At 34.5% G+C, this 22,783-nt stretch overlaps 3 protein-coding genes across 6 annotated transcripts in view; 2 read left to right on the forward strand and 1 right to left on the reverse strand.

Annotated features, from left to right (window-relative positions):
- The window catches only part of LOC119681714 (tudor and KH domain-containing protein), a 42,865-nt gene extending 25,077 nt beyond the window's left edge, over positions 1-17,788 (forward strand). Inside the window, exons 5-10 of one of the 3 annotated variants that reach the window (XM_038094979.1) lie at positions 11,832-11,973; positions 12,038-12,256; positions 14,381-14,507; positions 14,713-14,870; positions 16,347-16,659; positions 16,805-17,788. In XM_038094979.1, coding sequence (XP_037950907.1) covers positions 11,832-11,973; positions 12,038-12,256; positions 14,381-14,503 — 484 coding nt within the window. In that variant the 3' untranslated portion in view covers positions 14,504-14,507; positions 14,713-14,870; positions 16,347-16,659; positions 16,805-17,788. The remainder of the gene's footprint in view (positions 1-11,831; positions 11,974-12,037; positions 12,257-14,380; positions 14,508-14,712; positions 14,871-16,346; positions 16,660-16,804) is intronic. The other 2 variants (XM_038094977.1, XM_038094976.1) reach the window with 2 other exon arrangements.
- A 455-nt stretch (positions 17,789-18,243) lies between these two features.
- On the reverse strand, positions 18,244-21,314 carry LOC119685515. 2 transcript variants are annotated; one of them, XM_038099814.1, is made up of 2 exons: positions 20,789-21,314; positions 18,244-18,616 (listed from the first exon to the last, which is right to left on the reverse strand). In XM_038099814.1, exons 1-2 carry the CDS (start codon positions 20,950-20,952, stop codon positions 18,481-18,483), a joined length of 300 nt encoding a protein of 99 aa, XP_037955742.1. In that variant the 5' UTR covers positions 20,953-21,314; the 3' UTR covers positions 18,244-18,480. The 2 variants fall into 2 exon arrangements, with proteins under 2 accessions (XP_037955742.1, XP_037955741.1); XM_038099813.1 differs by having other exon boundaries at positions 18,244-18,619; positions 20,789-21,300.
- Positions 21,315-22,072: 758 nt separating this feature from the next.
- Positions 22,073-22,783, forward strand: part of LOC119675162 (ATP-dependent zinc metalloprotease YME1L-like) — a 2,160-nt gene continuing 1,449 nt past the window's right edge. The window contains exon 1 of the mRNA XM_038086350.1: positions 22,073-22,112. Coding sequence (XP_037942278.1) covers positions 22,073-22,112 — 40 coding nt within the window. The remainder of the gene's footprint in view (positions 22,113-22,783) is intronic.

Here is a 22,783-nt window from a genome sequence, read left to right on the forward strand (position 1 = left end):
TTGGAATATCATGTATGATGGTGGGCTTGCAAATGGTACGGGCCATTTGTGTCTTTAGAAGATTTTTTTTTAGGTGATTATAATCGAGGTCCAAGTATATCTGCAGTTGCCCATATCTTGTAAAAAGTAAAGAAAAAGTGAAAGAAACCCTCACTGTCTTTCCAAGCATTCTTCAAGTTAAAGATATTGTTTAGGTTAGGTTAGGTTCGGAAGGCGTGTGCTGGCAGTTGTCAGCATTTCCACTCGGAGGCATATATTGCCTATTGTGATGTCCTCACAATCCTTGTTAAACTATTTGGTTTTTCAAATGAAGTTGAGGAGATCCGATAAGTTTGCTTTCGTTATCTTTTTCCACGAACTTCAAGTTTGCTGAAGCCTAAAAGGATTTCGTAAAAGGTTTTAGCAACCTCATGGCCTCTAGTAATTTCCTCTATTATCTTAAACAGTTCACATATCGGTGTATGTATTGAGAGGTCGGACTCTCTTGTATGCAGTTCAGAAACTCTTCTAGCGATCGCATCTGCTAGTTCATTTCGTTCAATATTACTATGTCCAGAACCCCAGTAAACACAGGCCTTGTGATATTTGATGTTTTCAGTGCGGTCTGACTATCTACAAAAATCGTGATACTCGAGGGCCGAATTGTGCTTTGTTGTATGAGGTTGGCCGCTTTTTTGATAGCATATATCTCGGCCTTATCTACATATCTTTTGAGAAGATACCTGCTCCCATACCGCCCTCCATCTTTGAGTTATCTGTGTAGATGGTAACTGGAAAGTTACCTGTCACAGATTGATAGCATGTATCTCGGCCTGAAAGACGCTGCAAGTATCAGGGAATCGGTAGGATAGCCGTATCTGCATATCTTTTGAGAAGATACCTGCTCCCGTTCCGCCCTCCATCTTTGAGTTATCTGTGTAGATTGTAACTGCAAAGTTACCTGTCACAGATCCAAACTCCCAGCTATCTCTTGTTGCATAAAGAGTGGGAATTCTGGTATTTGAATCTAGTATTGGTGTCGTGTAGTCTGCAGAAGAATCTGGATCCGCCTTGACTGAGCCATGACCTCTCCTTCTAATCTCCTTTAAAATTGTACGGTGTCCGTAGTTAGCTGGTTTCCATATCTTAGACTCTCGAAGCCTGAGAGCACTTTTAGCAACACAGCCTTGAATAAACACCCACAGTGGTAGAATATGTAGTATTACATTTAACCCGTCTTCAGGCGTACTATTGATTGCTCCGTTGATACCTAATCAAGCCAATCTCTGTGTTTCTTCGATGCGGGCTGTACAGCATTTTTTATCCAACGTCGTCGTGTACATTTCGTACACTACGTACGGTGACAATCCCTATCACTTCCCAAATTTCTTTTTGTAGACATAATATGCAGCTAGTCTTTCCTAGTTCTCTCCTCAATATTCCTTCTCCAATTAAGTTTGGATTCAAGGACGATGCCAAGATATTTGGCCTCCGAATATGGCACAACACGGTAGGCGTGTTGTGCCATGTTCATTGTGCAGATACTGGTATTTTCAAAATAAACCAGGAGAGACTAATTGGTCTGTAATCTTTTGCAGTGGAGTGATTAAGCTTTCCTGCTTTCGGAATAAAAACCACCCTAAAGATATTTGTTGTTTTAGTCAACTGGTATATTAAGCATACAAAATAAATACTGTAATAAAAACTACTTTCGAATATAAACATGTGCTTCTTGTTTTCACATGCTTATTTAGAGTTGCCACATGTATCCCATTTGTGAAAGTGACAATCGACTGTTTGTAAGGGTTGCCGTTCGTACTGTTGCCACAATACCCCCTTCCAGTATTGTCAATTCTGAAAACCTCACGTCTTTAGTAATAAAATCAGGTTTGAGTCTTTCTGATGAAACTGTGATCTCTTTATCCTGCATATCGATAACGAAAGTACGGTCAGTTGGTCTACTGAGTACCTGGAATGGTTAAGAGTACATTGGTTCCAAAGGACGACGAGCAGCATCAGTCCTAAACATGATGTGCGAGGAGTTATAAATTTTTTTAACACAAATGAAACATTGTTTCGGTAATATGTTACGGAAATCGATCGTACTAATCGCATGTGTTTGCGAAACTCTTCTATAAAGATCTTCGGGGTGGTGCATTGTTGGGATTCCTCACTAGCTGAAGATTTCAAATCCTTCTTGAAGCACGTTCGTAGGCCTAGCAGGACTGTTGGTAGTAATTCTATCCAGGATTCTGCTTCGTGACATATTAGTGCTACTTTTAAGGAACGGTGTCAACGTTCAATCATAGCGTTCGCTTGTTGGTAGTATGCCGTGGTGCGAATTTGTATTGCTCCTATCACTTTTGTCAAAGCTTTGAAAAATGCTAATTTCAATTGTAGGCCCCGATCTGTTGTTATCGTTTGCGGGCATACAAACCTCGCCACCCAGTTTGACCAAAAGGCAGATACTATGCTGTTTGCAGTAATATCTTTTAATGGTATAGCTTTAAGCCACCTTGAGAAACGATCGATCATTGTTAAACAATAGCTGTACCATTTGTCCATTAGCATCACAATCATGTGGATATGTACATGGTCGAAATAGTTGTGGGGAATATCAATTTTAATTGACCGAAAAGTATTATGTCTGTGTATTTTTTCTCGTTATATTTCTACTTTATTTATTAATTCAAGTTATAATACTCCATTTGCTTAAGGTAACTTGATGTTTAAAAAACTACTAACACACACTACTTAGTCAACATCATAAACTGTCGAACTCCACAAAACAGTGTTGCCATATTGGTTCATACACAACACATGGTAAACAATTTCGCGCCCATTCAATTACATCTGTTCGCATGGAGGGCCAGATGTATTTTTGTTTTATCTGCAGCAGGGTGGATCTTCCACGGAGAAGATTTATACAACGATGTCGTTGAAAGCAATTGCTTGTAGCTTTAAAGATGTTTTTCCTTGCAACAGTGTCTTTAATTCTTAATCGTCTTATTGTTCCTCAGCAACGGTAAATAAAAAGAATGCGGTTGCCAGCGATACAGCTGAAATACGAGAGTGCACATCTGCCACAACATTGTCATTACCAGACAGGTGTATAAAGGCCTTCGAAAATTGCGAGATGTAATGGAGATGGCGAAGTTGCCGTGGCGACGCTTTTTCTGGTTTCTGCTTAAAAGCATATACTAGCGGTTTGTGGTCTGTTTTAATGACGACCACTTGTGCCTCTAGAAGGTGTTTGAAAAAACGGATGGCGCTGTAGATTACTAATAATTTTCTATCATATGCGTTGTAATTTTTTTCAGTTGCTGAAAGTATTCGCGAAAAAAACCCGAGTGGCATCTAAGTGCCATGGTCGTATTGCTCTAAGACCATCTATTGGCAGCACCAAAAGAAACATCAAGTGCATCACAAGTTAGTGCTACTTTAGCAACAGGTGAAAGCGCAAGTAGTGTAGCATTTGCAACGCTGTGTTTCAAATCGATTAACGCTTTAAGACTTTCGGTTGTGCAAGAGATTTTTCGTTTGTCATTTTTTTTTTATTTTTAATATCAGATCACTGAACTCTGCTTGATGTTGCGATAAGTGTAGTATGCAACGCCGATAGTAATTCAGAACACCTAGAAAGCATGCTAGTCCACTGACTGTGTGAGGTTGTTTAAAATTCACTATTGCCTCAATACGGTCCTGTGGTAATTTAATGCCATTCTTGTTAACCGTATAACCCAGATAGAGAATTTCCGATTTACCGAATTGGCATTTTTTGGCATTTATCCTGAGTTTATGTTGGCACAAAATGGTAAACATTGTACGAAGATGACATTCATGCTCCTTTATAGATGTTGAAGCTATAAGAATGTGGTTAATATAGCAATACATGAAATCAAGATCGCGAAAAATTTGGTCTATAACACGAATGGCATGTACTGAAACTTGATCAGGTCAAAAGGTGTGCACAAGGCAGTCTTTTGGATGTCGTTCTATGCCATTGAGATCTAGTAGTATGCTTTCACCAGGTGGAGTGCTGAAAACAAAGTTTTACTGTGTAACTTTACCGCAAAATCATACACGTGAGCAATAGGAAACCTGTCTGTTACCGTTATTGCGTTCAATTTGCGATAGTTGTCACAAGTACGCCAGCCTCCATTATTTTTCGCCACCATATGTAGAGGATTTGCCAGTAATAAATTGGTTTTGACTGTTGCCACAGCAAAGTTTGGTTCGCTGCGTATAGTTGGAGCTTTTCTTGTATTGTTTTGCATTTCACGACATGTCGTGGCACTATTAAAACAACTGAGCTTGAGTCAACCAAAAAACGAAAACATGAACTGTGATAGACGACTAAGAGACGTTCACTATTTATGAGTGGTTATATGTCTGCAACAGATGGTTATGTGGTCAAGTTGTTTGTTACTGCCGTCAACTAGTATGCTTGACGACAGCTTTTTTAGTTTAAAGGTGCCCATCGTGAGCAGCTTGGCTTGCAGTTGCTAGAATTGTCCCCAAACTTGGTGTAACATAAATTGTCACGACGTCACTGTTGACTGTTAACATCGCTTAAATTTTTTGACGAACGTGATCGAGAAATGTTACGACTCGTGGTTGTTTTTTTAGGTTGTTTGACTTTAACCTGCAGGTCTGTAAGTTGTTGAATAGCTGTGTAGAAATCATTTTGTGACGTGCTGCACGCAGTTGCAATGGCTTGCATAAGCTGTTGCGATATTTCACACATATACATTGTATTTGCTCTTAAACGTCTCCAGCATTTTATTAGCTAATTTTGCCAATTTGTTCAGATCATTTTCTTCCCAAACTGCCAAAACAGGGCGAATCGATTTGGGCTTATCCCTGAGGAAAGGTATGCGAATGATTCTGTGTCAAATGTCTCATATGCAAAATTATTTTAGACGGCTTATACCCGTAGTATCTCCACCTTGCAGCAAGCGACACAACTTGGACTAAGCTGATTCTGCAAATTATTCCAACAAATGTGTTCTAGATCGTCTCGAATATTGTTTAGGCGAAAGACAAGTCCCAATTGTATAAACCATACCGGTGGATTGGTTTTGTTAAAATTGTGAATTTTTACGTTGTGTTTCAGTAGTATTTGTTTGGTTTTTGCTTGGACATTTTTTTGTCTGTTCTGCGTTTAACGTCATCTCTTTGTGCAGTTGCCGGGAACGTAGTGTGTACAAGTAATTTTGCATAAAACGCACTTATTTGTACACTTTTCTATCTGATTTTTGATCGGGGCACCACGTTAGATCTTTTAGTCAACTATTTTGTCAAGCATACAAAGTAAATACTGTAATCAAAACTACTTTCGAATATAAAAACGTGATTTTTGTTTTCACATCGCTTGACTTATAATTCACTCACTCTTATTTAGAGTTGCCAAAGTTATCCGTTTTGGGATAGTGACAATCGGCTATTTGTAAGGGATGCCATGTCGTTCGTAATGTTGTCACAACTTAAAATAACAAACTTCCTATAATATCAAATCAATTTTGCACAGAAATGATTATTCGTAGACCCCGTATATTTCTGAACAAATCTAGTATAAGTGCAGTAGCAACATCAGCTAATCGTCTGATGTTAAAATCTTAGTTTCTTCGACGGGTCGGTAATGCAGAAAAGTGAACTAAATAAGCTGATCCTGGATATTATATTCATAAAAAAATCCAACGTCACGATAAGAATTATTAAAAAATACTTTTAAGAAAACTGTTAAACACTCATCTCAAGCATGTTAAAGTGCCGTCAGCGGTTAGCGTTTTGCTCTATGGTATGGAAGAATTAGTAGAACTATTAGAAAAATTAGCACAGGACAATAGTATTACAAGTGACACCAGGAGTGAAGCCAATATTTTATTACAAAATATACTAAATTTCAATTTCATAGATGTACTCCATTTCTAGCATGAAATTTTGAAAAGAATTGATGGTGTATACCTCAGATTGCAAGATCCCAAAATGAATTTTAGAGAATTGTTCATTAATCTTAAATCATTATCGACTAAACTTGTCAAAATTGGAGAACAGGTCTGTGAGTGTCTGTGAATCCCAGATATTTATACAATAACCCATATTAGTAAACGTCGAATAATGAACCGAGAATTGGCGAGAAATGTTGGCCTTTCCGCAGAAAGTGAAATTTCCCGCACAATGTAAAATGTTTTCGATCAGTTGCAGCAAGAATACACGATTAAGTGATCTTAACGTTAAATTTGGATTTTTACTAGATGTTGAAATTTTATTACGTGGAAGTAATGACGATAAAAATTGTAAAAACTGGCTGAATTTTATAATACAGGTTTTGATACAGCAGAACTTCTTGTCGAAATAATCGATTGCAAAATATTACTCCTAACGTTTATAATTTCGTATGGAGATGTGTTGGCAACCTAGGCCAGTGATGACAGATGACGTATAAAGAAGAATACACATGTTAGTTTTGTAACTTGTGAAATAATAATAATTAGGAGTTTTTAATAAATAAAGATTGAAATTATACAGATATAATAGTGACGTCGAGGATACGAATTTTTTTTTTTTGCATTACATTGAAAAATATATGTACAAAAAAAAAATTAATCCACAAGAATTTCAGGTATTTTTCCAAAAAATGCAAAACCAACCTGCGAAAGACACGGAAGTAATGCGTGAACTTTTCAAGGAGTGTTTGCAAATGAAGATGCATACTGAAGCATTTCCGAAAACAGAAAAACCGGAGCAAACAATTGAGATTTTAGCTTCGAGTGTCACGGAATTTGTTTATGATCCAGAAAATAACCTAACATTTGAAAAGTGGTACACGAGTTATGAAGATTTATTCTTGGTAGATGCTAGCAAACTTGATGACGCAGCGAAGGTCAGGATTCTATTAAGGAAACTCAGTACAACTGTACATAATAAATATATGGACTTTGTTTTGCCAAACCATCCACGTGAATATAATTTCACTACAACAGTGGAGAAATTAAAACAACTGTTTGGACTCCAAAAGTCACAATTCAGCTTACGCTATAGCTGTTTACAATTAACCAAAGCACCAGATACCGACTATACTATACTACGAAAATCTGAAATTGAATAGCCTGTCATTGGACCAGTTCAAATGTTTAATGTTCGTATTGGCACTGAAATCGGAACCAGACTTCGAAATAAGAACACGAATATTGACCAAACTGGACACAGAAGCTGATACCATCAACTTGGAAAAACTTACAAACGAGTGTCATCGTATCAATAATTTAAAATCCGACACAGCGCTGGTAGAAAATAAATCACGCGAAAATCAGGTGAATCGATTACAAGCAAATAAGCTTAAGAACAATCACAAGCCGAAAACACCATGCTGGTTTTGTGGAGCAATGCATTATGTGCGTGACTGCCCATCCAAAAATCATAAATGCGAAGACTGTCACAACATAGGCCATAAAAAAGGTTTTTGCAAAGTGAAAAATTCATCAAAATCAAACTGCAATAACAACAATTAAAATAATAGCAATGGTAAAGCAAGAACATTTTCACAGCCACGAGTCAACAGTATATACACAACGAACAGCATTACAGCTTCACAGCGTAAATATGTCCACGCTAAAATCAACAATGTGCTAATCAAATTGCAATTTGATACTGCATCGGACATAACTATCATTTCAAAATTTAATTTCGACAAATTAAATATTTTAAATATAATGGAAGTAGAACAAGAATCTGCTAAAAGTGCAACTGGAAACTTACCATTGTACGCAAAATTTACATGCGATGTGCAGTTAAAAGACACAATTAGAACACTTACGTGCTTCGTTATAGCGATCGATTTGAACGTATTCGGATTGGACTGGATAACTTTTTTTCAATTGATCGATATGACGCTTAATGCTATTTGCAGCCAAATTTCAACAACAAAACAGGCAAGTAATGTTTCCATAAACTCTTCAAATTGCAAATTTCTTCCGGAAAAATTATTTCCAGAACTTTTAGAGAATGCTATGGGTCTTTGTAACAAAACTAAGGCACCTTTAAGTATTAAACGAAACTGTCAACCTGTTTTCCGACCTAAGCGCCCGGTAGCATACGCAGTTCAACGTTTGGTTGAAGAAGAAATTAAGCGACTTCAAGATCTCGACATTATCGCACCTATCAGTTACTCTAACTGGGCCGCACCAATCGTAGTTATCAAAAACCCAAATGGCAGCATTAGTATTTGCGCTGATTTGTCAACTGGTCTTAACGACGCGCTTGAATCTTACAAGTATCCACTACCGCTTCCAGAGGATATTTTTGCAAAAATCAGCAATGCAACAGTATTTAGTCATATAAACCTTTTGGACACTTTTCTTCAAATCGAAGTTGATAGCAAATCGCAAGAACTTCTCACAGTAAACACGCATCTAGGTTTATTCAAATACAAGCGTATGGTATTTGCCGTCAAAACTTTTCCGGCAATTTTCCAACAAATTATGGATAAAATGCTTGCGGGCTTACATTACGCAGCTGCTTACATTGACGATATCTTTGTCTCAGGTAGAAACCAATAAGAGCATGACAACAGCTTACAGGAAGTTCTACAACGTACCATATTTATCAATAAGGGAGTTCTCAAGATCGAAAAATGCGATTTTTCAGTTCCTGAAATTGCTTACTTGGGATATATTGTCAGTAAAGACGGCATTCGCCCAGATCCAAGAAACAATGAAGCAATCAAGACAATGCCTGCGCCAACCAATCAATCAGAACTTAGATCACTCTTAGGGCTATCAATTTTTATGGAAAATTCATAAATCACATGCGCAAATATCGAGGACCATTAGACGAACTACTTCAAAACAACAAACAGTGGCAATGGACGGAACTTAATCAACGCTGTTTGGATGGTTTCAAACAAATTTTGTCATCAAAGTTATTATTAGCGCATTACGATCTACTGAAAAATATAGTAGTCGCTGCAGATACATCTAACTATGGGCTCGGAGTTTGCATTTTTCATGAAGCTGACGACGTTTCAATGAAAGTAATTTGTCATGCGTCGAGATCATTAACGCCAGCAGAAAAACAATATAGCCAAATAGAAAAAGAAGCTCTTGCGCTTATTTTCGCGGTCACAAAATGTCACCGAATGCTTTTCGGTAGAAGATTTAAACTTCAAACGGATCATAGGGCCTCTTTTGGCTATATTTGGTAATAAAACTGGAATTAATTTTCATCAAGCAAATAGACTTCAACGTTGGGCAATTAAACTGATTGCATACGACTTCGAATTAAAGTTTATTTCAACTAACAGTTTTGGGTATGCAGACGTTTTATCACGACTCATACATAACACAATCAATCCTTCAGAAGATTATGTCATCGCTGCAGTAGAGTTTGAATTTGAAAGTAAACAAATTTTACATAACTCACTTGATATGCTGCCGCTTACCAGCAAAATGATTACTTACGAAACAGCTAAGGACAAGGTTTTAGCTAAAATTTTCGAATATGTAACTGAAGGATGGCCATCAAACTGCAACAACAGTGAGTTAAAAGCTTACTTTAACCGAAAAAACGACATATGTATAGATGACGGATGTTTAATGTTCGGACAACGCATTATTATACCTCAAGTTTTAGGAAAGCGCATTCTTAAAGAAATTCACCGAGGTCATTAAAGCATAGCCATTGCGCGGAACTATGTTTATTGGTCAAATATCGATTACGATATTGAAGCAATGGTGAAAAGTTGTTCAAATTGTGTCGTAGCAGCTAAAATGCCCACAAAAACATCTTTACATCCTTGGCCAAAACCTTCTGATTCTTGGGAACGGCTCCATATTGATTATGCAGGACCAATAGATTCATACTATTTGGTCGTAATCGATGCGTTCTCAAAATGGCACGAAATTATACAAACAAAATCTTTAACAGCAACTCAATTTCCAGCTTGAAAGAAATTTTCGTTAGATTTGGGTTACCGAAGAATAGTTTCAGACAATGGTACTTAATTTGTGAGTCATCAATTTCAACAGTTTTTAGCGGAAAACGGCATTAATCATATACAAAGCAGTCCGTACTATCCCATGTCAAATGGACAAGCCGAAAGGTTTGTGGATACTTTAAAGCGAGCACTCAAAAAGTTAAATGGGAAGAGGGTAACTGCTGAAAATCTTCAAATATTTCTACAAGTTTACCGATCAACTCCGAATAAGCAAAATGAGGACAGTAAATCGCCAACGCTGGTGTCTTTACCAGACCCAAATGCCAAGCTTAAAAACAAGTGCGATACACAACTCAAAATGAAAGCGCAGTTTGACAAAAGATACGGTGCAAAGCCAAAATTCGTAACCGAAAAGATCAAGAAAATGAGTTATCATCAGAAATACGTACTTCCGAAGATATCGCCAACGAGAAGTGTTTAGCTGATGGATTTGGCCTCTATGAAACAACACCTAAAGATGTGGTCGAAATAACTAACAAAAACATGGTTTCGACTCCAGCTCAAGGCAACTGATTACTTGCTTAGTTCATTCAAAAACTTCATATAAAAAAAATTTAGCATTTTGATGTTAATTTGATTAGTTTGTTGTGTGTAAATGCCTTGGCAGCACTCGCATCAACAGCAAAAGCGAAACATACGTTAACAGTGAAAATTGTTTACACACAATTCAAACAGCTGAGAGAGATAGCTAACAAATTTCTATACAAAAGTTCATTTTAAGTTATTATTACGACATTTGGGACTAGCAGCACTATTATTCAAATTTGTACTAATCTGAGAATCACCGAAATAGTTGATTCCGTGCTTAGTTTCATTTTTGTGTGCAAATTTTTGTTGTAATCAACTACTAAGCAACTAATCAGTTGCCTGAATACCCCCATTGTTACTTCTTTTGTAGTATTGCTTATATGTATCTTTTCATGCCCTCATGAGTGTGACGCTCTCAGAGAATAATAGTGTAAGAATTATAAATACTGGACACTCTCAAATACGTAGACATGTTTTATAAAACTCGGAGTCTGACAATATATGATTTTAGAATTTAGTAGACCAAAATACATATTAAAAATATAGTAGCACAAAATGAAAATTTGGCTAGAAACTAGTGCTATTACGATAAAACGATATGTATAAAACTTGTAAATAAATCGGAATATACGTGATACCAATTTTTTTCATAAAAGCTTATTATTTTTTTATAACTTTTTTTAAACTGCATGAGTACATATAAGTATATGCTTAATATTTATACCCGTAGAAAATATTGCCTTTGAAATGATTTGCTAGAAGGAGCCATACAAAATGACTCAACCTGCTATTCTTAATAACCCAATTGGTTTTCCGATTAAGTTAAGGAGACGCGTTAAAACCGCTAACTGTGCCCGATCAGCGAAAAAATTGGCATACATTAGTGAAATCCACTTTCTCTTAGATAAAGTGATAGATAAAGATATTTCTTTCTTCTTCTATCCAATCTAATCTATATGTTATCTGCTAGTTCTTTTTCTTCTGCATCTCTGTCAAATTTCTAGCGATTAAAAAATCTGTCTAAACCGATATTATCTTCGATGTCATTCGTAGAACACCCCTCTTCGCTCTTATTGAACACGTTATAAGAGTATTCACATAAGACAGTTCTTAAGTGCGTTAATAAGTCTTGCAATGTACAATGAAAACACAAATATATTAGTTTTATGGTTATTTCTATTAATTATAATTAATCTTAAAACTAGAAGAACTTGTAGAAGATTTTTTTGTGGATCTTTGTGATTGTTCTTTTGTACTGTGAAGTACACTCTCTCGCTGAACTCTCTCGTTTTTAAAAAACATTATTTTTTTATTTTTCTTGTTATAGAGAATTTTACAATTCACTTCTACCAAAAAGATGGCTAATACCGGACACATTTTTATTAGCTGGGCAGGTGTGTGCAGCTTCAGTAAACAATATATGGTACCGCGCTGAAGTGATTGATAGAATTAATAAAAATATAATAAAGGTATTTATTTTATAACTAATAAATTATTTAATAACTTCATTGCGTAGCAATAAATAATTATTAGGTGTATTGTGTTGATTACGGACTAATATTAACTGTTCCTGCTTATTGCTTAAAATTTTTAATATCAATTTTTGCTGCACTACCAAAACAAGGAATTCGAGGATGTTTATCACAAATCCAACCAAAAGGACAGTACTGGGATATAGGTGCAAAGGAATATTTCATTTCAAAAACAATTTCGAAATTAATTTTTGCTCAAATATCAAAAATAAATAAACAGGTAAATAATATATATACAGTAATCGTAAACGCGATAGATTGGTTCCACTAAAAGGAACTAAAAGGACTTTAACAATCAAGTACTGGGCTTCGGCTAACAGTACAGCCAGGTGCTGAAATCGCGTAATATTGTTCCAACCAAATTCTGGAGATGAACTGATGCATGCTATCTATAGTCATATCGCCACCGGCTTTAAACAATTCTACATGAACACTTTGTTGTTCTATAGTCGCTATAGTTGCTATAGCAACACGTATTTCGTTATGGCTAGGTGGTGAAACTTCGACACCATGATTTTCGATTGAGGACTTCGACAGCATACCATCCAAATCGAAATCGATATCATCATCGCCAGATAATAGTTTAGAGAAATGTTTCTTCATACTTTTAGTACATTATGTGTATCCGTACCAAAGTTACCATTTTTGTCTCTATAGGATGATATTTTTGGTAAAGTACGGACATCATTCTTGTTTCTACTCAAGTCGATGATTTTTTGTATTCATTCATTTTAGGAATAGTATTTTAAAACGAATTCGTTTTAAAACATTTTTTTAAAGAATTATGTCTAGCTAAACATCATATTATAGATGCGTTAAAGACTATTCCGATAGTTTTGCAATTTAGAAATTTTTTATTGCGAAACTAAAATTTTTTCCACTGTATAACAAAATTTTTTTTCCTTTGTAAATGTTTGATTTTTATCATCAACCATATTCATTTAATTCACGGTTGGGAATCGCTGCTTTAGATATTTTACGTTGAATATCAACTATTGTGCCACCGTCAGGTGTCAGAATGTTACCCAGATAGTCAAATATTTGTACATCATCTACAATTCCTCCAGATATTTTAAGCTGTGTATTGTTGCTCACGTGCGAATTAAGCACGGATTTGGTCTTCTTTGTGTTAATTTTTAGGCCAAGCTGCAAAACGTCATTTGTTAAATTTGATAACCTGTTCCGCATATCATAGAGTGTGTTGCTGATTAAAGCAATGCCATTAGCATATGACAGATCGCCTAATTTTTGTATTATCTTCCAGTTTATGCCACATCCATTGTATGTTTCAAATACTAAGTCTAATGCAGTTATAAAGAGCAACGGAGCAAGTTACGTTAACTCCTAATACGGTCGGAAAAGATTCGGTAAATTGTTGTTCATGCAGTACTCGGCAACAAGACCCATCGTACATATTTTTAATAATATAATTTATTTTACCGAAATAAAGCTCTAGCCAAAAGAGGTTTATCACCTCTAGCCGAAAGTACAGATCAAATAACGTCACGTTTTAATGCATCGAATACTTTTGGAAAATCGATAAACACCAGATAAAAGGGTGTATGTATTGTATTCAGCTTACTGCTCTATAAGGATTCTTACGATATGAATATTTTATAGATGCACGAATGACCCGATCTAAAACCGATCTGGTTTGGTCGTATAAGATTATTTAATGGTGCATTTATTCGCTCTAAAAAAATTTGAGTAGAGATTTTTAAAATTGCTGTTAGAAAAGATATTTTGCGCCAATCTTCACACGTTCTTCGATGGCGCTTTTTAGGTATCTTTACAATAATTGCTTCTTTTTCATCTCTTCATATTTTTGTAATAGCGACAACAGTACGGTTCCCATAAACCATGTATACCCATAATTCTGGCCTTTACGTAAACATTGCATAACTCTAATATAATATTTCTTATAAAAAGTTTGGCCTGGTAAATGGAGTTTGTAATAAACCAAACCATAAAAATAAAAAAAAACTGTACCTTTTAATACAGATGTTAGGATCGAAAGTCCCACGTACATTCTGATACAAATATTTTACTTTATTTTTTTATCACGGAGCATGTAGTTATTGGATTTATGTAACTGTTAAATATATCATTTTTGCCACCCGAGATCATTTTTTTAAATCACTTTCATATCAAAATATATATCTGATTTGAGTGCATTTATAGATGTGTATTTTCCATTAAAATTCATTATTTTTAAGTAACGGACCTTAGTTTTGGTATTTCTTATTAAATAAGTTAATGATTTTAACATATTTTTCGGCATAATTATTTTTAAATTATTGTATTTTACTTAGTTTTTCAAATAATTTGTATCTTTTTTGTGTAGGACCGAGTTTACCATTTAGCGCTTTGTGATACCAGTACAAATAAACCATTTCAAATTAATAAGGCACTTGTTACAAAGGGTTTTGCTGAATTCGAACTTAATACGGAATTCCTTACAACTTAACATGGTAAGTACATAATAGTGCTCCTAATATATAGCTATGTGTAATTTTTTTTTTTTTAATGAATATGAAACGTAATAATATTTATTACGATCTAAAAAAGAATGGCACGTATGGACTGTGTCCAGTGACATATCCATATATACTTAAAATAGAAGTGTAAGACCTACATATATATATCTAAAACGTCTCTCGATGTTTTTCTTTTTAGCCTTGTAAAAGTATTGGAGGGGGACATCAGGTGTGTAACCAGCTAGTTTGGATGGATATATATGCGATGTGCGTAATTCTTTGTAATAGGAAATATTTCTTCCTTGATTGTCGGAACACGTAATTGTTTATGCAGCTGTTCATTCGTTACATACCAAGGTGCATTTGTGATCATTCGTAGTGTTTTAGATTGAAAACTCTGGATAATTGCCAAGTTTGAGTGTGATGCAGTACACTATAATTAGGCTCTATAATTCCATATAGGTTTTAGTGCAGTTTTGTATATACATTGTGACCGAAAAGTTTCCGGTCATAAATAAATAAAACGCAAAATTCTTAATCTTCATCAATATTTATTTTATCTCCTTTCAAACATATGCTCCATTAGAAGGATACACAAAAAATGGCCAACGTTTCTTCCAATCATCAAAACATTTTTTATAGGCGCTTTCCGGTATGGCTTTGAGTTCCCTCTGCGAATTCTGTTTTACGTCTTCTATGGATTCAAAACGCGTTCCTCTGAGTGGTAATTTGAGGTTGGGAAACAGGAAAAAGTCACACGGTGCAAGATCAGGTGAATACGGTGGCTGTTCGATGGTATTTATTGAATGTTTGGCCTTAAAATCGTTGATAATGTTGAACAAATTGAGGTGAATCGGAACAAGCCGGGCGTTGACACGTCGCATACACAAATTGTCCACCAAAATCAAACGAGCCATCTCACGACCGATGCCTAGCTCTCGTGCTATCTCTCTAACACTCACATGAGGATTTTTGAACACGATTTCCTTTGCCTTTTCAATGTTTTCGTCGGTGGTAGAGGTCGAAGGTCGTCCAGAACGCGGCATGTCTTCGACGGTCGTACGACAGTCCTGAAAGGCTTTGTACCACTCATAAACTTGAGTTTTCGATAAAACTGATTCCCCATAAGCCTTTTGTAGCATTCGCAACGATTCTGCACACGAAATTTCGTTCGAAAAACAAAATTTGATGCAAACTCTTTGTTCAATATTTTTTTCCATTGTTTTTTTCGCAACGCACTACTGAGGTGAACTGGTTTCAACAGCTGCCGTAAACGAACTGTCCGACAGATCGCCGCTCATTTTGGCATAGTAATTAAGGACAGTGCTGCCAAACTACATAAACTTAAAATATCGAAAAATATACAGCGCGCGAATTTTAAATGAGAACCTCCGAAAACCTTTCGGTCACAATGTAAGCAGCTTATTGTTGAGTGACAGTTTGGAATTTCGGCTGAAGAACCAAAATAAGTTTCACCATTTGAAACCTAAGTCTTTACGCTTTTCAAATGTATGTGGTTTCCAGAATATAGAAGATAAAGCATTTGTCGCATTATGCTTCTTAATGAAAAAGTGCCTTGCCGAGAGGTATGATTCAGTTTTAGTTTGAAAAAAAGGCCCTCATGCCATACTCGATTAAAAGCTTGCGAAATATCTATAAATGCCGCAGTGCAATATTTCTTACCATCTATCGCACTATGGATATTTCTGACAAGTCTATGAATTTGTTCTGTTGTGCTATGTTTTCGGCGAGAACCGAATTGATGGTCAGGGATTTTTGTTTATTAATGTAGTAACAATTAATTTAATGCTAATTTTTTTACTTATTTTTCAGACTAATTAATAAAAATTAAAACTGAAGTTGTGTGGAGCAAATAGAAAATAAGATGCAACTAAGTAGGAATTCATTACGAATGAAATAAGTAATATAATTATATTAAACATAAATTATTTTATAACTGTACTTTTCGAAATTGTAATATATTGTAAATATGTATTTACAAATTAAATTTTTCAAACTATATAAACAACTTTTAATTATGCAATATAATAGGAGACGTGGTGGAGGGGCTCAGTATGTATAATGATCCTGAGAGCGACGCCGGTGGTAGCTACTGACAGCGTCTTTCTTGCCGGTAAGGTCGTAGGTGAGTACGGAAGCTAAAAGCAATCCACATACCTGACGTCTGATCACAGGTTAGATGTGGTTAAGAGCGTCAAATATGTGTCAAATATGGTCATTAAACTCATCAAACATCCACTATTTTTTAAATTTTTGATGTTTATGCATAGATTCAAATATCGAAGAAAATCAGTCTTCATGGAGTTATCGAATAAGCTTCGAAAATCTCCCTGCACAAGCTGCAGCTGGTACAATGGATGTTAAGGTGCCAAATGCACACTGAAATATCAACACAATGAATAAAACCTCAACAATAGATCAAAAACTGCACTTAAACCGCAATAACAACTCTTATTGTTCCTGAAGAAACACTATCGGAATGAAGCGATCGATTCGAATTGCATCCTAGAATGTACGGACTTTATATGAAAGTTGAAAATTTACAGAACTTCGAAATGAGGTGTCTAACTATAAATTTAATATTCTTGCCATCCAAGAGACTAGATCCAATGACAGCGGAGTAATACGTGATCATAACATGGAATTTATTTACTCAGTTAGACTAGAAATCGAACATTATATGGAAAGGGTGGCAATTCTTATTTCTAAAGAAGTATCTAAAACTCTTATTGAATGGTTGCCAATAAACGAGATTATAATAAAAATTAAAACCAAAGCTCACAGGCTTGTTTTGATAAACTGACCTGATCTGATAAAAAACTGTGAGATCAGAATTTGATGTATGTTTGTTTCCGTTTACATAACTTCTTGAATATTGATCTTTTTGTTAGAGATCAAAGTTAGTTAACAACTAAACATTCTTTAAAGTTGCATATTTAAAATTTTTGGTTTTAAACAAAATTTTGGAATTTCAGGATTAAATTTACAAAAATATTGCTTGCACGAAATAAGTTGTGAGGAACGTCCCTATAACAAGAGCGATACATAAACAAGAACAACGGTACCTCGGCATAGACTTGACTGTTTTGGTAATAGATTATTTAAAAAAAAATTTAATGAAAAGAATTTATTAATTTAAGGCAATCATTATCCTTCTGGTTTTATTAAGTTATGTATAATAAAATACTTACATCATTTTTCAAACTAAGTTGCTATTAATATTTTTATACAAATAAATAAATAATAGATTAAAATCTGTTTTTTTCTGAAAATATAACAATTGTCGTTCATACATTGTTTCCGTTTCAAATTTTTTTATCCATTTTAATTTTAGACTTAATGGCAAACAATCTTTTATTAATTAAACCTTAAGAAATTGAAAATATTTCTATGACAAATAATATTTGTTCTACTACATTTTCAACATATTTTTACTATTCATGAATATGAAGGTGAAATTATTTGTACGCTAATTAGATGTGTATATTTGTGTAATAAAATGAAGAGTCGTCGTCGCAAATTTCTGATTTATTATATGATTACATTAATGATCAATGAATAGGCTTAAATACATATTTTCTATGTTATCTAAAACTTTGCTTTTTATATTTGTAGTATTATTTCTTTAACGATTTTATTTTCTGTATTCTTATATTAAAATCATCACAGTTAGCGGAGCTGAAATTTTAATTAATTATTTGTGGACATAGATATATATATATTTCATAAATATAATTATATAAATATATACATATAGAAATTCAATACATACGATGTGGCATCGTTTTATATCGCTGAGTTGCTAATTCATCATATGATTTTATTATAAAGTTAACTGCTGTAATTTTTTATATTCGTACATACCTATCTTTCTTAAATAATGAATGTACATAAATTAAAATTATTTATATGTGTAAAATTACTTTGATGCTTGTTTTCTTTACTGTCATGGAGTGTTACCCTCAAATAAAGCACGAAATTCGCCGCTTCGTGGTCGAGGCAAGCCTTCTCTGATTGTTTGGACCGGTTCGGCGAGGCTGTTCTGTGAGTTATGTAACAAGTTCTCCTTCATGTCCAGGTCGCTGCTTTAAAGTCATAGTTAAATAAGACATAAAATTATTTTGATTTTATATTGTATATATTTTATGTAGCTTAAAAATACTAGAATAATAACTTATATATATTAATAAATAAAATATAGTAGGATTCCACCAGTAGGAAATGGAACTGGTTAAATTTAACGAACGAGTTCCAAACACAATGATACATTTGTAAATTTTTTTTAAATTTGTCATTGTTATTATTATAAACAAAATATATATAAATACTAAATGAAAACTCAAAATTTAATATTTAAACATGTTTAATGTGTTTTAACGAATGGAATGTTTGGGCGGCTGAAATCCAATCCGAATTAAACCTAAATCGGAGAGCTGTGTGTACCAAATATTAATGTATTTGCCGAGGTATCGAAAAATTGAAAAACAGTAACCGAAATATTTTCTGACAGTGAATTAGTTATATTTTTATGATTTTGATTATTCTTATACAAATACTAGAGTTGACAAATAGTTTTGTCATAAAAAACAATAACAGTTCTACGAGGGAATAAATTGGACATTAATATATTGAATGCAATTCAATAAGATATTGCACTTCATCCAGATAAACTTTTATTGAATAAAAATGTAGCACATTATTTTAACCTGTAGTTCCTATAACTAATTTTCTGGCTACAATTCCGGCCCGGATACTATTTTAAGGCAATAATTATGTTGAACACCTGCCTTATTTCAATACTCCCACCTTGTTAAATAACATCGACGACATTTGATTCCAACAGCTATAAAGCACTCTTAAGAATTGATTTATTGCGATATCAATTTGGTTTTAAAATTTGTTTCCAGGAGTGGGCCTCTCGATTACTTTTTATGGAGTTATGCTAAATCATTGGTTTATGTCGACAAACCATTATTCTATGTTGAACCATTGTTCATGCCACCATTGATGACATACAACTACATTTATTGTAAAAAGGGTCAAAATTTGGACTGATCGAATGAATGTAACTCGTAACCGCGGCGGACAAATGCTGATAATTATAATCACGATCTCTCATATAATACAGCAGAGTCTACAGTACAGGACTTTTATCAAATGAATTGATTTTCGATTTCAAGATGATCGAAATCATGTCATCATCAGGGTAGTTTTGTAGATGGTCGACACAGAGTGCCGACAAATTATAAAGTAAATTATTTAATTTACTAATTTACTGTAAATGATGTATACGATGTGAACTGTAAGCGACTGAAGGCGCTTAAGGTGCTGCCAATAACATTAAATTTAGGTGTGTTCTATCTGTCAAAGCGGATATTACTTATTCCGATTGTGATGACGAAGGTGATGAACGGAATGATATATTCATCGAGTCTAGCGAATTATCAAGAAAATTCGAGAAAATTACAAAAAGTTTAAAATGTACTATAAAAGATAGCTAGCTAAATAAAGTAGAAAGATGGAGAAAGAAAAATAGAAATACCTTAAAGTCGGCGTTTGGTGCGTTCGCGGTATTTTCATTTAATATTAGTTAGTTTATATATATCAATGTATAAACTATATTGTATATTTGAGTTAATTTGCTCAAAATTTAACTGATTCATGCGATCACATTAAAATGAATATAATAAAACTTTATTTCATAACTTTGTTAATGCTAATATTGGTTAAATATTTATCATAAAATAACAGATAAATCAACAAAAGAGACAATTAATTAATTTTAATTAAAAATTGTAGCTATTAGAATCGGTCATAAATAAGCCAAATTGAAGCAGTGCCCATATCAGTAAAAAAACGTCACCATGGAAAAACCAAATGAAATCAACCAAATGAAACATTCCCATAAGAAAATAAGGAACACATGTGGCATACCTAACTAGTATACCTAGGTCGGTGAAATCAGCTGGCCAAAACCACGCATGGACTTAATAAATCTGAAGCAATACCAGATTATTGTTCTTTAAGGCAATTCAGCCGCGGCACAATAAGTTTTGTGTTTAATTAGAGATTTTTAAGAAATGGTTCACTCTATTATCAGTGACGAAGTTTCAATCATAACTATTAGGTATTATTTAATAAACGCCATAGTCGAGTAGTATTAATAAATAGTTTTAGAAATAAGAAAATATATATAAATAAAATAAAATTAACCTAAAAATAAGATGAAAATACGCAATGGGTTATCTACTTACTCGTCCTTGCATTCATCTGCTTCAGCTGCTAAAGCATTTACTACAGCTGTAATAGTGTTTGATTCTGGATTACTTAATTGCTCATCTTTTTGTTGCATAATATTTGGATTTTTTCCAATCTTATTTAACCGCTCCGCAGCAACAGTCTCCATTGTTTTTCTCATTAATGGATATTGGTCGAGTACACAATTAAAGTGATCCACGCTTAATGAAAAAAGATTACAATAAGTTTCAGCACGTACACTTGCAACTCTTCTTGCATTAGTTAGAAGACAGATTTCTCCGAAATATGAGCCATCGGAAAGAGAAGTTGCTACCTGAAAATACGAGTTAATAAAATATTGTTAATTGCATGTGTATGGAAAACAATAATACTGAAAAAAGCTTTTTCAAAGTTGCTGAGTTGGTGAATATTAAAAATTTGTGGCGTATAGTTTGTGGCCCTTTAAAACTGTTTTGATGCTGGTGTTCGAATATATGCTGCATACTGTAGTCAATGCTAAAAAAAAATAGCTCTTTGCATACCACATAATGTACATACATAAATTAATTATTCTAACTTTTTAATTATTTTTGGATTTTTGTCGGAGATGTTATATATTGGATAAGTTTTTTCGTTGATCGTATATTTGAAAATGTATATACGCGATGGAAGTTCAAGACCGTGTGCCAACTACCGCATGTTTAAGGCGCAGACCGAGATACCGACCTGCATCCTGCATGCGAAAAGATTATTTTTATATGTTGACTTGCAGAAGGCGTACCAACCACCAAATTACAGAGCGCAGCTTAAACATTCCAAAAGCTTATTAAATTGGCAACAATACTGGATTGCTCTCTTCCACTAACTGTGAAGGAGTCAATACGTTTTCTATGATGATTAACTGTTACCGTCATTTTTTACGAAACACCGACGTATATTCAACCTCAGTCCATGAAATCGTAAAAACGATAAAATCGAATTCATCTGGAATCCATAAGATATTACAGCATTCGTTGTTCAACTTTATGACGCAGTAGGTGCAATTTTGCTGTAGATTGTAGAGAGTGAAACTCAACCTTAAGCATTTTATTCGAAGGCATTGAATACTGCACAGTTAAAATACAGCGCACATGGTTGAAAGCTGACTGCCATCACCAAAATTATTCATTCATTTCGGTACTCCGTGTGCAGTCATCATGGACCGAGGACGTTAATTCCAGTCTACTATATTCACAGAAGTGACAAAACTACTGAGAATAAAGCATTGGCATACATCTGCCTATCACTTTCAGGCGAAAGACATGGTGAAACGATACCATATTATACTAAAGACGTCTAAAGGTTGTTACGATTTTAGCAGCTGAACCCAATAGCTTCCATTAGTATTATTGGAACAGATGTGTTACCATCAGACATTACCATCAAGCCAATTGAATCAAATTTTGGTAAATCGTTATGTAGAAAATTAGGTGTTGTCAAAACCCAATCTGGCACACAACATGGTCAACAATTAGTGTTTGTGCCCAGCAAGCTGCTAACTAGCAAATATGTTTTCTTGTGAGCCAATCGCATGTGGACCCCTTTCGAGCACCTTATGAAAAGCCTTACTAAGCAAAACCAAGCCGCCATTTGTGAACCAACAAGCACCAAATTCCTCGATCTCACGCACGGGCATAAGCGTACTCTGTCCTTCCAAGTTGTGTGTCTACGCTAATTGAAAGACTTAATGACAGTCGCACCAACAGCGCGAAGTCGCATGTACTTCCCCGTTAAAGGGGGATACTTTTGTGGCACCACGTACAATCTCGCGATAAAAGTATAACGAAAATTCATCATTTAAAAAATTGCTGAAAAGAAACACAGCTAGAGTTCTTCTCTATACCCCTATACGACTCTAAGCTCTCTTAACGAAATTTCATCACAAACATTAAAAGTGATTTAAAAAACTATTAACTTTGAGCGGAGAAATATAAGAGAACGCATAGACACAAATACACAATCATTGTACTTCG

The sequence above is a fragment of the Teleopsis dalmanni genome, chromosome 2 (genome assembly GCF_002237135.1).
Source record: "Teleopsis dalmanni isolate 2A chromosome 2, ASM223713v2, whole genome shotgun sequence".
Taxonomy (NCBI): Eukaryota; Metazoa; Arthropoda; class Insecta; order Diptera; family Diopsidae; genus Teleopsis; species Teleopsis dalmanni.

Bases quoted from the DNA above. Each gene is read 5' to 3' on its own strand.
- LOC119685515 (XM_038099813.1), bottom strand. From the start codon at position 20,952: ATGAGAAAAACAATGGAGACTGTTGCTGCGGAGCGGTTAAATAAGATT. The intron at 18,620-20,788 runs GTAAGTAGATAA...ATGACTTTAAAG, and splicing joins GCAGATGAATGCAAGGACGA to CAGCGACCTGGACATGAAGG.